The sequence below is a fragment of the Gopherus evgoodei genome, chromosome 3 (genome assembly GCF_007399415.2).
Source record: "Gopherus evgoodei ecotype Sinaloan lineage chromosome 3, rGopEvg1_v1.p, whole genome shotgun sequence".
NCBI lineage: Eukaryota > Metazoa > Chordata > Testudines > Testudinidae > Gopherus > Gopherus evgoodei.
Window position 1 is genome coordinate 216,925,501 of NC_044324.1, and position 14,990 is coordinate 216,940,490.

The 14,990-nt window shown below is 41.6% G+C and overlaps 1 protein-coding gene across 1 annotated transcript; it reads right to left on the bottom strand.

The window, feature by feature from the left end:
- Positions 1-3,191: 3,191 nt before the first annotated feature.
- Positions 3,192-13,640, bottom strand: CRLS1 (cardiolipin synthase 1). The gene is made up of 7 exons (XM_030558027.1): positions 13,096-13,640; positions 11,750-11,887; positions 8,107-8,236; positions 7,088-7,173; positions 6,485-6,553; positions 6,019-6,110; positions 3,192-3,516 (listed from the first exon to the last, which is right to left on the bottom strand). Exons 1-7 carry the CDS (start codon positions 13,513-13,515, stop codon positions 3,429-3,431), a joined length of 1,023 nt encoding a protein of 340 aa, XP_030413887.1. The 5' UTR covers positions 13,516-13,640; the 3' UTR covers positions 3,192-3,428.
- Positions 13,641-14,990: the final 1,350 nt, after the last annotated feature.

Below are 14,990 nucleotides of genomic sequence, written 5' to 3' on the forward strand. Positions count from 1 at the left end.
CCAAATCCCTTAAGCAGCTTTGAAAATCTCAGCCTTAAAGCACCCAAGGTCCTGTTCACAAGAGATTGGAGTTATCCTGCTGCCTTGATCAAGTATTTCTCTCCCTGCTTGTTGTTCAGGATTGCAGGTGTTCATTAGCAGAGGTGACTACATATCAGGGGTGCTGTATGAAAATATAATCTGTGAAGCTCTTTGGGATCCTTGCGGATGAAAGGTATTTGTGTTGTGATGGTTAATTTTACCAGGGTAAAAATATCATATGCCCTGTACTAATGGAAATTAAAAATACAGCATGATAATGAAATAACCATAGTCTTGTTCTTGTTTTAAAGTCAACAGACAAGTGTACAATAAATGAGGTCAGGACTTTTTTCCCTGTTTGATCGGAGTGAAATCTGGACATCTCTTTTCACAGTAGTTTTGGAGCATACAATAAAGTATCATTTTTATTCTGGTACACTAGCCTGTACTCTGATGTCAAGATTGTTGGGTTTTCATTCTGTATCACAAACCTTAATATGTTTACTAGTGCCTGTCATCACTGAGTCCCAATTTTTTCCCTCCTGCTCCACTCCAGCTGCAGTTAATGCTTGGCACCATCTTTTTGTTAACTACCCTATGCCTTGGAGAATATATTTTATACCACTCTGAGTCACTGATGTCAGTTATCCTCACTAACTTTCCATAAATGAAACCTATATTAAAGGTGACTTGCAAACAGAAAAATAGACCAAAAGAGCACAATCCCTATGATATAGAAAGGAAGCATGAATCATAATTTTAATTTTTTCAGGCATCATTAGCAAAATGAAAAAATTATTTTAAAACCTGCAAATTAAGTTTCCTATTATCGTTAATATATAATTTTTTTTAAAAGCTGTTCCACACTTATAAAGAACTGTTAATTAGTCTGACTTTGGCTCTACTTGTTCCAGCAACATACAGCATTAAGACCTAAATAACTAGATGTCTGCAGGGAGAGTAAACTATTTCCCCATCAATCCAACCTCACATGAAAAGAATCAACTTAAAACAAACCAAAGCAGCATTGTTTCTCACCACCATGAAACCTGGAAATGCAGCCAATAACTGTGCCACCATGGGGGGGGGCTCATCTCAATTGATTAGACGACTCCTGTTGGTATGCATACTTCCACCTTTTCATGTTCTCTGTATGTATAAATATCTCCTGTCTGTGTGTTCCATTCTGTGCATCTGAAGAAGTGAGCTGTAGCTCACGAAAACTCATGCTGAAATAAATTTGTTAGTCTCTAAGATGCCACAAGTACTCCTGTTTTTTTACTTGTTCAAAGACTCTTCACTGGCAGAATGGACCAATAAGGACAGCTTTCATCCTGACAAATACAGCCATTTGAACTCAGTTGCTTTCCAGATGTCTGCCCCAAGGTGATTATTTTTGCACAACAAAGAGGTGGGATGCTGAGTCCATGATTGTTCTCATGGGTAAGGTGGAGCATCATTTCGGTACCTTAGCTATGTTTTATTAGAAGCAGTTAATATCCAGAATAAACCAGTAAGGACAGAAGCAGCAACTAATGTACATGCTAGAAACAGCCAACAGCTCTGCACTGTTTAACAACTTCATTTAATATAAACACCTTGGAGACAACTCCAAGAAACTGTACAATAAGCTACATACAAAGACAAATCATGAAATGGTGTAGCCATGGTATTCATAAATGTGCTGAAGCACCTGCATGCTGACATGATCCTTCAGTAGCCTCAACATTTTGCCATCCCCTAGCGGAACAACATTCAGGTGTACCCTCACTATATTCGAGATGGTGGTTATGAACAAAAAAAAAGGAATAACCTGAATGGACTTTGTCATCTCTCCATTTTAAAAATGTGTTGCTGAAGAAATACAATATTCCCAATTAACTAAACGTGCACATTAAGAAATAACATTTTAAAGGATTTGATTTACATTTATCCTTCCATTGCAAATAAGAGATTTGGACTGCTGTATATGGTGATAGGTATGAGACAGGTATTGAATAAAATTGCAGCATTGTCTTTGAACCATTTCTATACAAGTTAAAAGATAAAAATTAAAATGTTTTATATACACACCTACAACCACACCCCCTCAAAATCAGTATGTATCTACAATAAATTCACTTTTGGTGATAGAGCACCATAGTCCAACATTTATTACCTATTTTTCAGTTACTTTACTTCTTCACACCTCAGTTCTTTGCTACTACATGCAAAAACCACATCTAGGTCCAAGGTATTTAATAAGAAGATTTCATTAGTGTTAATATGAAATCTCTTGTCCGATACTTTTTGTGGCTATCAGAGTATAAACAAGGAACAGGCGTTTAATTTTGTAACTTTAAATAGTTTCGCTCTATTCTTTGATCACAGGTGATAAACTGAGATCATAGCAATGCCTGATGAACAATGCAGTCAGAGATATAGGAGAATCACACACAAAATATGCAACTTTAACTGTTTCTAATTAATCCCATGATTTGGACAAGCATTTAAAATGCCTTGATTTTTCTCAGTTCTATTTATATTGATATTTCTGCTCCAAGAAGATCTCAAACTGACCAAGCAGTTTTTAAACTCGCACAGCATAGCTCACACAGGAAGTTCAGTACCTTGGTTTCTCAACTACTATTAAACCAACAGTACTAGAAACATGCTTCTATTTAAGAACTCAATTTATCTTCGTCTTTGACACTACACCATGAGCCTTAGTGTCACTAGAACCTTCTCTCTGGGGACAGATAGTTACCTTGGTATTTTTACTAAAGAGAATAACTCTGAAGTACTGTATGGACTATTATTCATACCACAATTAGGATTTAAAAACTTGGGGTGGGGGGGAGATTACTTTACACTTCTGAAGGTATCATTCCCTAGTGATTTAATGCTTTCCTTTGCAGCAAACTATAATATTTAGTAAATCCTAATAAGTGATTCTGTCTTAAGACAGTATACAACAGTTTGTCTTTATAACTCCATGCATATTAGATCTGAGAAGAAAAGGAAGCTTCGTCAGCACGCTATTAGAATCTAACATCTAGATTCTAGATAGAATCTAACTGTCCAATTCTGCGGGAAGTGTGCAAACTTTAGCTTCTGAAAAGCAATATAAAAAGAGATACAAGATTCAAAATGCAGGACAGCCACTGGTGACTTAAAAGTGTCTTTAAGAACATTGTGATTTTTCTTAATTTTATTTTTAACTTTCAAAAATACATTGAAAATTCAATACATTTACAGTACATGATCAGACTTCATTTTTACTTCATATCAGTCCAATTGTGGTGACAAGGTTTGAATTGAAACAACTGTCCTAAGGAAAAATAGAGTTCTTATTCATAGGCCAGTTATACTGTCCTTTGCAATATAAAAAAACAGTGATGTGATGAGATGGTCCTTCCTGTAACGTTTCATTTGTTGTTTATTACCTGGACTGTTTTCCGACCATAACGATAATAACTGTATGCAGACGCTGCTGTTGTGAAAGCTGTAATGCACCTTTAGGGAAAAAATGGTTAATATAAATTAGTTTCTTTGTGCCTAAATATTTGAGTAATGTTCCAAGCTGTATTTTAAATGGTTTCCCTATTCTTTGCTACAATCTGAGTGTGTATATTATAGGACAGAATATGCTAGCCACAGAGACTGAGGTCAAAGTTGAAGAAAGTGTGATTAGGGAAATTCTCACCCACCCCTTCTCATTTTAATGACTAACTTCGACTGTAAACAACAAATCTCATATTCAAAACTAAACCTCACTGCAAAGCAAAGTGTATTCACATAAGCAAGCTTCATTGTTCAGTAGTCTGCTTCACCATAGACTTCATCATGTACTGGGCTGAATTTTTAATCCAGTTACACCTGTGACAGAAAAGTGGGGACGAATCTGGCTCAGTGTTTTTGCAGTGTTCACCAACCTGAGAACTGGATGACACTGAAAGACTATTCCCAGTTCAAAAGGATTACTTCCAAGGGTTTCTGGTTTGCAAAAACATATGCATGACAACTGCTACCAGAACCACCCCCCAAACTAAAATCAAGATAATAATTCTTGCTTGCTACATCTTAAAATATCCATTATGCTACTGTTTCAATTAATTGCACTCCGATAATGGCTACGCAAGGAATAGTCAAATCTCTATTCTAAAAACGAGTATAATCTAATTTGTTTTTACAGTTAATTTAGAGGCCATGTGAATGGTCTCTTGTAAGATCTTTTCAAAATTCTGGTAAGTTATATCTACCAGTTCTCCTTTATTCACTATTCTGTTAACTTTTAAACAATCCTAATATGTGAGAGCAAAACTGCCCTTTACAGAAGCTATCTCAGCTTCCTTCCATATACTATCAGCTTATAAATTTTTCAACACAATTACTTGGTTATTGAAATAAGGTCACTAATTCCTCAGAACCTTTTTAAAAATAGGTATACTGGATCCACCAGTTCTTTAGTATAGTTTCTAACTAATAGTAGATTGTGCTCAGCCACTTCATTCTTATAGTAAGTTCCTTTAGAATTCATGGACAAATACCATCTAGTCTGATCATTTGCCTCAATTTAAATTATCAATTTTTTCTAAACATCCTAAATTGACAGTGTCTCACCTTTATACCTGAAAACAGCTGTGAGAGACTTGGCAATTTCCTGCAATATCTTTGGGAGATCTTGCTAAATTAAGTTTATGTATCGTGGGTCAGTGACTGAATGTAATTTCACAGGGAAGGGGAACCACAGCTCCTCTGGGAACTAACAGTAGTACAGGTGATTAAGCAAATTCTATCAGGTTGTAACACCTCCCGAGAAGTATCACACCATCTAAGAAGGCTCATATATATTAGTTCAAACTGGATTCACCAAAGACCAACTGACAAAGAAAGGACTTTGGGATGCCCACCCTGAGTTTAAACTGACTCAGGGCCTTCTTTCTGATCCAGCAAACTGTCCAAGGGGAGTCCCAGTTCTTCCTGGGAAAGGTTGAAAGAACTTTGGCCTACTGAGGCCCTATAAGATTGATAAGTAACTTGTGGTGAACTTTTAGCATGTGCATAAACACTATTTTTTTTGTTTTTTTAATGTTTTCTCTGTAATGTTTTCACCTTAAGAATAAATGTGCTTTCTTCTAAAGAGCTGTGTGGTAACTTGTAACTACTGGTAATTATGCTATTCATAAACCTTCAGAGAGAAAGCAAAGCAAAGACACTGGTGTGTTTAGTCAATCTGGCTTGCTGGTAAAATCACAGTATAGATAGGGAACTTTGCATCCTGGAAAAACACAAGGGTCTCTGCCAAAAAGAAGTGATGGCTGAGGAGCTAGGAGCCTAGAGGCGGTGCCTTTGAGGGCCCATGCAGGGAAAATACAGGTGCAGTTGCCCTGAACTGTGACAACAGCTACGCCAGGAAAGACTGATGGAAAAAAAACACAGTTTTACTTTCATAGATTGCACCTATACTCCCTAGTAATCTAGCAGACATCACTGACTCCCTCGAGCATCTTATTTCAGCGATACTTAAACAACTTATTTTTTTTACAGTTATTTGCTCTTCAAATTGGTTAACTTCTAGTTCGTTTTACCTGCCATAGTTTGTCCATTTCTACTGGCATCACTTGTGCTACAATTTTAGCCATGAAACCCTTTTAACTGGAAAAAATGCCATAAATATATATTTTAATTTAGGGATGTGCATACCTTCTGCAATGCCTTCATGCTGATTTGGAAGACTTTAGTTTCTTAACTTTTCATCGTTGGGTTTTGACTGGCTTCCTCATGTGTTCAGCTATTTCTCTCATAACAAATTAAGCACTGATATATTGCTTGGTTTGGTTTCAGTCAAAAAGAAAATCTCATCTGGAAGAGTTCAACCATTTACGTCTGTAACCTAATTTAGGCTTAATGAGGCACATGCTTCTGTTCCACGAATTTAACGTTTTAATTCAATCGGAATGTTAGTTTCTTTATAAGCACATTACAGATGTCACAAAAAATAAAAACGTAACTTACCATAAAGTCTGTAGATATATGCTATCTACGTAATCGAAAACAGGAGCCGCTAAAGAAGCTGCCACCAAGATTAGCTGAACTGCTGTATTCATCTGGTAAAAATTAAATATAAGTTGTGGCTATACCGAAATAGAACTTTACCACACTAATGTCCTACACATTACTTAAGAGGTTATTGATAACCTTAAGCCAATATATGGAAAACCAGGCAAAATATAAGTTTTGAGATATAGCTGCTGCATGTTTGTTTTGTTAATCAGACAACTTATGTGCTTATAATTAAACATGTGGTTTGCTGGTTCACACCCAGAGTACTCAGGACTTTGTGGAATAAAGCCCTATAGAAGAATTTGTCAATATTAAGTGCTATTGAAGACAGCAGTCAGAAAATTAAGAGTGCTTCAGAATGGTGAAAGCTCCTGGATGCTGAAGAAACAGTAATTTATAATAAAATGATCACCTTTACCTTGCTGATGAAAGTTGGTTTTAACTGGGCAGTGGCATAACAGGGGTTGAAATATCTACCAAGTGTTCTCTGTGAAAGAAAGATAAAGGTTGTTTATGTTTAATGTGTGTGTTTGAAACAAACCTCCACAAAGAACACACTACAGAAAATCACTCACAGCACCGGAGTTTGTGTTACGCTAATCTACGCTATGACAAACTGACATCAAAAAAAATTATGTAAAAGCATTAAACTGAAATACAACAATACAAGTGGCAATACAGAGACAATAAAAGGGTTACTTAATAACTAGTGAAGTGATGGAACCTTGCTTTTGTGCCCTGATATAATTGCTGGATTTCATTTTGTAAAGTATTAGTTTATGGTCTCCTAAATTTCATAGTCTCATATGTAATGTTGTTCTCTTGCCAGGTAAAGCTTCACTATTTCCCCCTAAGTTTTGGATCAACACCAAGCTGCATAACAAAGCTTTGGCCAATATGTTTGTTAAGTAATTGCTGCTTCCTACCTTGCAGTATACGCATCCTAACAGATAACCTATTCAAAGTTCAAACCTATTTGATTTCATGTCCATCGCAATTTGTTTTAAAGCCACACACTTACCGGTGGGGACAGTGTTTTGTATCGCACATAAAAAACAGCAGCAATTAGCACTATGTCCCTCAAAATGATCAAAGTAGTCAGTGGAACTGAAAAACAAATCAACAAAATGTAGATATAGAAGAAATTGTCTGGATTTGAAAAATTTGATTTAAACAGGTTTTTAGATGTAGATAGACAAAGTCCACCATGATACACCACTACTACATGTTCACATGTGCAATCTCCATTAACACAAAGAAAATACAAACCATTCGTCTTTTCCATCTAAATAAAAAGCAATGCAAATTTGAGAAGGGAGGGATGGTAGGAGGCAAAAATGTATGATTTAGCACTCAATGGCAACATCTAACGGTATCAGAAGAGCATTATCCTGCAACACTTCCTGCAACCAGCACCTTTCCTGTACAGTCAGACCCATGCAGATGGCAGAGGTGAATTGGTTCCATTGTTATCTGTGGAGAGAAAAACACCCTCCTGCCAGAAACATCATCATCTATTTTCAATAACTGCCAGTAAGCATGAACTCCAGAGCAGACAAGACAAATCTGAATTAACTGGCAAGGGTGGTCCCAATCATCCCATTTCAGATTGGAAAACAGGAGTCTAGCATAGAGATTGATAAAGTGAGAAATATCAGTCTCAGAACAGTGGCTTGATGTAGTTGTGTAAGACGTATGTTTTCTTTTAAAATGTGAGTTTTATGAGTGGAAAGCGCAATAAAAATATTCTTTGTTAAAAACAAAAACTACTGCTGAAGCTGAACCTAGTGACAGAGACTGTTCAGGTGCTGAACAGCAGAATAGAATTAAAAGTCAGAATTTTATGATTTAATATTTCAATAAAGTTCTTTAAACTTTCTTTTAAACAGCCAGTAATAAAACCCAATTGACAAAACTGTTGTAAGCTTTTCCTCCTTGACAACATAAGAAGCGTTTTCCTGCATTAAGTCCACTTCTCCATACTATTTACTACTATCTTATGAAAAAAAATAAAAATACATGAATTAAACACGATCTTACCTGGAATAAGACTTGCACAACTGAGGCTGACATACAGGACACTGATAAGAATTTTATCAGCTAGCGGGTCAAGGGCACTTCCCAGAGCAGATTTCTGACTAGCCCAGTTTCGTGCAATAAAGCCATCCAACTATAAATACAAGTTTAATATGTGAATGTTTGAGAGCTAGAAAAAAAAAATCAGCATCTACTACTGTTACTAGGATATGTGATAAGCAAAATTAATATAATGTAGGTAATTAAAAAGTTATTATCAGAATGGCTGCTATTTAAAAAAATTAATTGTGATTAATCGCACTGTTAAACAATAATAGAATACCATTTAAATATTTTTGGATGTTTTTCTACATTTTCAAGTACACCTCTACCCCAATATAACACGACCCAATATAACATGGGTTCACATACAATGTGGTAAAGCTCTGACACGCTGCTCTGAGCAGCATGTTAAGGGTGCCGGGCCAGGCCGGGAGGTTCAATAAGGGGCAGAGAGTCTTGGGCGCGGTCAGGGGCTCCCCCACACCCAGGGTCTGGGGCGCACAAGCTGTGGGAGGGCACTTTTTGGGGGCCCCACAGTCCCAGAGCGGCCTAGGGGATTAGTGGGGGGCCGGGAGCTGCCCGCTCTGCTTCCCTCGCCCTGGCCCCAGCTGTGTCGCTTGGCGGAGAGGGCTTGGGGGAAGGAATCCCCGCGGCACTCACCAGCATCGATGGAAGTGGAGCAGCCCAGCCCCAGCCCGCTCCACTCCGCCAGCTCCCAGCCACAGCACTCCGCTTCCCGCTGCCAGTGAGTGCAGAGGGCGTCCTTTCCCCAACCGTACCACACTAACCAGTGGCAGGAAGTGGAGCAGCCCAGCCCCAGCCAGCTCCCCTCTGCCAGCTCCCAGCCGCAGCACTCCGCTTCCCGCTGCCAGTGAGCGCAGAGGGCGTCCTTTCCCCAACCTCGCCACACTCATCTACAGCGGGAAGCAGAGTGCTGTGGCTGGGAGCTGGCAGAGTGGAACGGGCTGAGGACGTCCTTTCCCCAACCTTGCCGCACTCACCGACGGCGGGAAGCAGAGCAGCCCAGACCCAGCCAGCTCCACTCCACCAGCTTCCACCCGTAGCGCTCCATTTCCTGCAGCAGGTGAGTGTAGCACCTTTCCCCAGCCACTTCCCAGCGACACGGCTGGGGCGGGGCAAGGAAAGCGGAGCAGGCTGGGGCTGCGTCACTCCACTTCCCGCCGCAGGTGGTGGTGGTGGTGGGGGGGCGGCATCCTTTCCCTTACCTCCCTACACTCACCGGCAGCGAGAAGCGGAGCTGGCAGAGTGGAGCAGACGGGGGCCAGGCTGCTCTGCTTCCCACCGCTGCTGCTGAGTGCCTGTCGGGGGGGGGGGGAGGGGAGGGGGAAATAACGGGTCAGAGCAGTCAGAGGTAGGGAATAGGATCCTGGGGGTGATTAGGAACCAGGGTCTCTGGAGGGGGCGGTCAGGGAACAATGCACAGGGTGGGGAAGGGGCAAAGCAAGCTTGATATAACGCGGTTTCACCTATAATGCAGTGAGATTTTTTGTCTCCCAAGGACTGCGTTATATCAGGGTAGAGGTGTATATTGATTTCAATTACAACACAGAATAAAAAGAGTGCAGTGCTCACTTTATTTTTAATTACAAATATTTGCACTGAAAAAAAAACAAGAAATGGTATTTTTCACTTCACCCAATACAAGTATTGTAGTGCAATTTCTTTATCATGAAAGTTGAACTTACAAATGTAGAATTACGTAAGAAAAAAACCTGCATTCAAAAATAAAAATGTAACACTTTAGAGCCTACAAGTCCACTCAGTCCTACTATTTGTTCAGCCAGTTGCTCAGACAAACACGTTTATTTACATTTGCAGGAGATACTGCTGCCCACTTCTTGTTTATGTCACCTGAAAGCGAGAAAAGGCGTTCGCATGGCACTGTTGTAGCCGGCATCGCAAGATATTTATATGTCAAATGCGCTAAAGGTTCATATGTCCCTTCATGCTTCAACCACGTCAGAGGACACGTGTCATGCTGATGACGAGTTCTGCTTGATAATGATCCAAAGCAGTGCAGACTAATGCTCATGTTCATTTTCATTATCTGAGTCAGATGTCACCAGCAAAAGTTGATTTTTTTTTTTTGATAGTTTGGGTTCTGTAGTTTCTGCATTGGATTGTTGCTCTTTTAAAACTTCTGAAAACATGCTTCATACCTCATCCCTCTCAGATTTTGGAAGGCACTGCAGATTCCTAAACCTTGGGTCAAGTTCTGTAGCTAGCTTTAGAAATCTCACATTAGTACCTCATTTGCACTTTGTCAAATTTGCAGTGAGAGTGTTCTTAAAAAGAACAACATGTGCTGGGTCATCATTCAAGACTGTTATGACTGAAAAATATGGCAAAATGTGAGTAAAACAGAGCAGGAGACATTTCTTCCCTAAGGAGTTCAGTCACAAATTTAATTAACACTTTTTTTTTTTTAAAAGAGCATCATCAGCATGGAAGCATGTCCTCTGGAATGGTGACTGAAGAATGAAGGGGCATACGACTGTTTAGCATATTTGGCACAGAAATATCTTGCAATGCCAGCTATAAAAGTGCCAGGGGAATGCCTGTTCTCACTTTCAGGTGATATTGTAAATAAGAAGCAGACGGCAGCAGCGTTTTCTGTAAATGTAAACAAACTTGTTTTTCTGAGAGACTGGCTGAACAAGAAGTAGGACTGAGTGGACTTGTAGGCTCTAAAGTTTTACACTGTTTTGTTTTTGAGTGCAGTTACGTAAAAAAAAATCTACATTTTTAAGTTGTACTTTCACAATAAAGAGATTGCACTACAGTACTTGTATGAGGTAAACTGAAAAATAATATTTATCATTTTCAAGTGCAAATATTTGTAATCAAAATAGTAATATAAAGTGAGCACTGTACACTTTGTATTCTGTGTTGTAACTGAAACCAATATATTTGAAAAGGTAGAAAAGCATTCAAAAATATTTAATAAATTTCAATTGGTATTCTATTGTTCAACAGTACGATTAAAAAATTAATCGCAATTAATCACAGTTTTAATCATGATTAATTTTGAGTTAACCACATGAGTTAACTGTGATTAATCGAGAGCCCTATCGGTCAACTTTGTTAGAAGATATAAGTAATGTATTGCACACTTTCCATCTCACTACTCAGATTCTAGTCTAGAAGCTTGTGGGCACATCCTAATTCCAGGTAATTAACAGAGCACCTGATTGTCAGAAATGTATCTAATCCGCATACATAATTACCTCTTCTGGATGCAGAAATTCTTAATCTGAATTTGCAAGCAGGCAGTTGCATGTGTAAATACAGTTTATACAGAACTCACGGGGGGGATTCTCAGTTACTGTTTAGGGAATCTTTAAGGCTGTTTTGCACCAACAGAGCAGCACAAAGTAGCCTTAAAGAGTGGCAGAATCTGGCCCTGTCTTGTCATCATGGCTTTCTCAGGCATTTCTACAAAATAATTAGTATACTAGCTGATCTCATTTCAAAATACTGACTTAAATTTTAAGAGAATTAGCAAACTGTTTATACGTGATACAGTGTGATTTTAAATTAACAAACAACAAAATACATTTCAAAACTCTGTTATGCAACATACCAAGTCTGTTATCCCAGCCAAAGCAAAAACACCCAATGCAATGTTGAAATTTTCTTCTACAATCAAATAACCCAAAACCGGAGCCAAACCAATTCTTGCCAGAGAAAGTATATTTGGGATTGTCCATGGGTTTTCATACTGGGAAATAAAATGTTAAAAAAAGAGTCAGTCAAGCCTTGCATGTGATTTGAATATTCAAGATAAATACATATTTGATTGAAACCTGGATTTCCAGAATGCCTTGAAATACTGGAAAATAAATCTCAAGCCTCTCTTGACCAGACCTGAACCTATAACCAAGACAAGAAGGGGAGCCTGAACAACTCCAAAACCACATGCCATTTTATTCTGATACTTGACCACCAATGAGCAACCAAACCTTTTTTAAAAAAAAAAATAAAAGAATGGTGTGTATTAAAACATGCAAAATACATCTTGGTAAGTTGGCTAGAAAAGAAAATTTTCAAAATTTATAATGCTCGTTATTAGAACTTTTTATTTGATAAAACTGAGCTGTCATTAGCTCCAAGTGTTGTGACAGTTTAGTTTTAGTAGACTGAGTTGGTTTCATGTTAACATCTTCAGCTTCAACCTTAGCATTCAAAACTAAGCGCAGGCAAGCAAACAACAGCTGCTAATCTGCAGATTAGCTACCTTCTGCAGATTAGCCACTTTATGCAAATTGATTCTTTTGTATGAATCTCATTTTACTAAATTCTTAATAAACCTCACAGAGATCACTCAAACCTCTGGCTGCTCAGGAATTCCCTGCAGCTGGACCCCCAAGCTATGACTTCACTAGGGAAAAGGATGTGCTCTCAACTCAAGTTAACTAATTTGATGGGAGATCCTAGTCAAGACAGGGCACTTTGTAGTTTTCACGTGACTTAGCAGGCAGAGACAGGGGAAGCTCCGTTTTTACACTCAACCTGCTCACTGCTGTGAAAACTCACGTCTTCGCGAGAATTTTATCTTGAGTGAAGAGCAGAGGGCGGACACGATCCAGAGGCCATGCTGGCGCCTGCCCAGACGAGTACAACAGGGACAGTTACTAGCAGGTGCCTGACAAGCAACATCGCACGGACCCGAAGTACAAGAGGGACTCGGGGCCTTCCTGCAGCACCGGCTGCTGCGGAGCCTGAGAACAGGGGCTGAGGAGCCAGACGGGCGCAACAGGGGGACCCCAGGGCAGGCCGGTGACGGTGGGAGGATCCTTCCGCAGGCGGGGGGCTGGTGCCCTCGGGGCGGCCGGGGGACAGGGGATCGGGCCAGGCTGAGGCGGCTGCGTGGAGGGGAAAGCGTCGTCTTGACCCCGGACCGGCAGGGCCTGCTTCACAAGCACGTACCAGCTCCGAGTAGCCCCTCGGCGCTGTATCCCCCGGCGGGCCGGCCGCACCGTCGCTGCGCCGCCTCGGCGAGGGGCTCTCCCCGCCGGCAGGGAGCGGGCGCCGCTGCGCGCTGCCCAGGCCGCGGCCGCCGGGGCGCGGGGAGCCGCCCGCGAGCCGCTCCGGGGAGAGCGGGGCCGGCGAGGGCGCGCGCAGCAGCAGCAGCCGCGGCTCCCGCCTGGCGCCGGGGAAGGACGGAGGCGCCCGCGGCGCGAGGCCGCTCAGCGGGCAGGAGCCCAGCGCGAGGCACAAGCCGCGGCGGCTGTTTCCGGTCGCCCGGGAGCGGCTCGCGAGCGGCCTCGCGCCGCTGCCCCCCAGGGCCCGGCTCGCACCTTTCAGGAGCCCCCAGGAGCACCTGCCCAGCCAGGCGGCGGCCAACATGGCGGCGTCCACCCCCTCCCCCCGTAAGGGCGCTGGGCGCACTTCAGCCCGGCCAGGCGCAGGGGAGGGGGCAGCCACCCCTCAGCCGCCGTTCACCGGACAGATGTGTGCCTGGAGGCGCTAGGGTGGCTTTGCGACTTTTGCGACAGCTGCCTTTGTGCTTTACGGCAATCACCTCCCCCCCCCCCGCGTTAAAGGCGTACGCACGCGCCTGTGGTCCTGCGGCTCCTCCCCCGCGGGAGCGAGTCGGGGGCACGGTAGGAGCTTGGGTGCTGTCTGTCTAGGGGGGCCTGCAGGGCTCTGCCGCGCTTCCAGCCATGGGAAAGCCCCAGGGCGCGCGGGGAAATGGAGTTTATTTGATAGGTGCATCCTACCAGCCTGCAATAGCCAAAGTATATTTGAAACTCACTGCCCGTTAAGAGTTCATGTACATATTAGCAACCTGCTATTCTCTCCCGTGTTGCATATTTGTGTCTTAAAGTATATCACTCTTCAAAGCGGTGCAGGCTCTCAGGTACATGCAAGGGCTTTGATACTGAAGCGATAGTAACTTTGTTGCCTGCAGATAACTGCCTGAGGCCAAGCAACAGCGGGGGGGGTCCGTCGGCTGGTGTGCCCTGCCAATAAACACACCAGGGTGGAGAAGCAAACCAAGTTTATTTGAGATCTCAAAGCAGTGCAGGGAGATTGACTCAGATCAAGCACACCTAAAATAAGCAGTCTGTTCCTTTCTATCCATGAGAACTTTTCTCACTGACTAGCACTCCCCCGTTTCCCCTCCCTCCTCCTCCTTCCTCCCCCTGTAGCAATTATGTAAGCGCAGGTGCATTAAGTAATCTTGGCCACAGCAGCTCGTTAGTAAGTTTTCCTTCTGCAAGTTATCTTGTCCTTCTGCTAAAGGTGCACAGGCCTCATTATTTCTGCTTTAGACCAGTTAGAACTGTTGCAACTGATAACGGCTGTTACACCTGGCTTTTTAGGTCCATTAAAGTTCAAACATGGAGGGACTCTTGTCTGCTGAAGCCTGAAAGCAGGAAGGCTCCATACTCTTGTGGCCTTCCACCCTCTCGAGTTACGTAGGGTTATGCTTAGTGACACTAACAACTTGAAGGTTTTTTTAAGTGCCACTTGACTTTTCATGGTTTACAAGGGCTCAAGAAAAATTACAAGAATGCAATCCAAATCTAACTAAAGTCAGTGAGACTTTCTGTTGACAAGAGGGGGCTTTGGACTAGACCTTTAATGAACTCCTGTACTGTTTTTGTGTCTTCATTAAGCTATTCAACATTTGATAAATCAGTTTCTGAATTACAGCACGGACAATTCAGTCATAGGGTAGGCAACAGAAGAGTTACAGTACATTTGTGTTAACAGCTAGGTGACCAAAGCCAATAGAAGCTCCTACAGAAATAAGTAACCTCTCTCAAAACAGGAACAAAAAAATCACAGTATGGAAAACTGGATATGAGAATTCT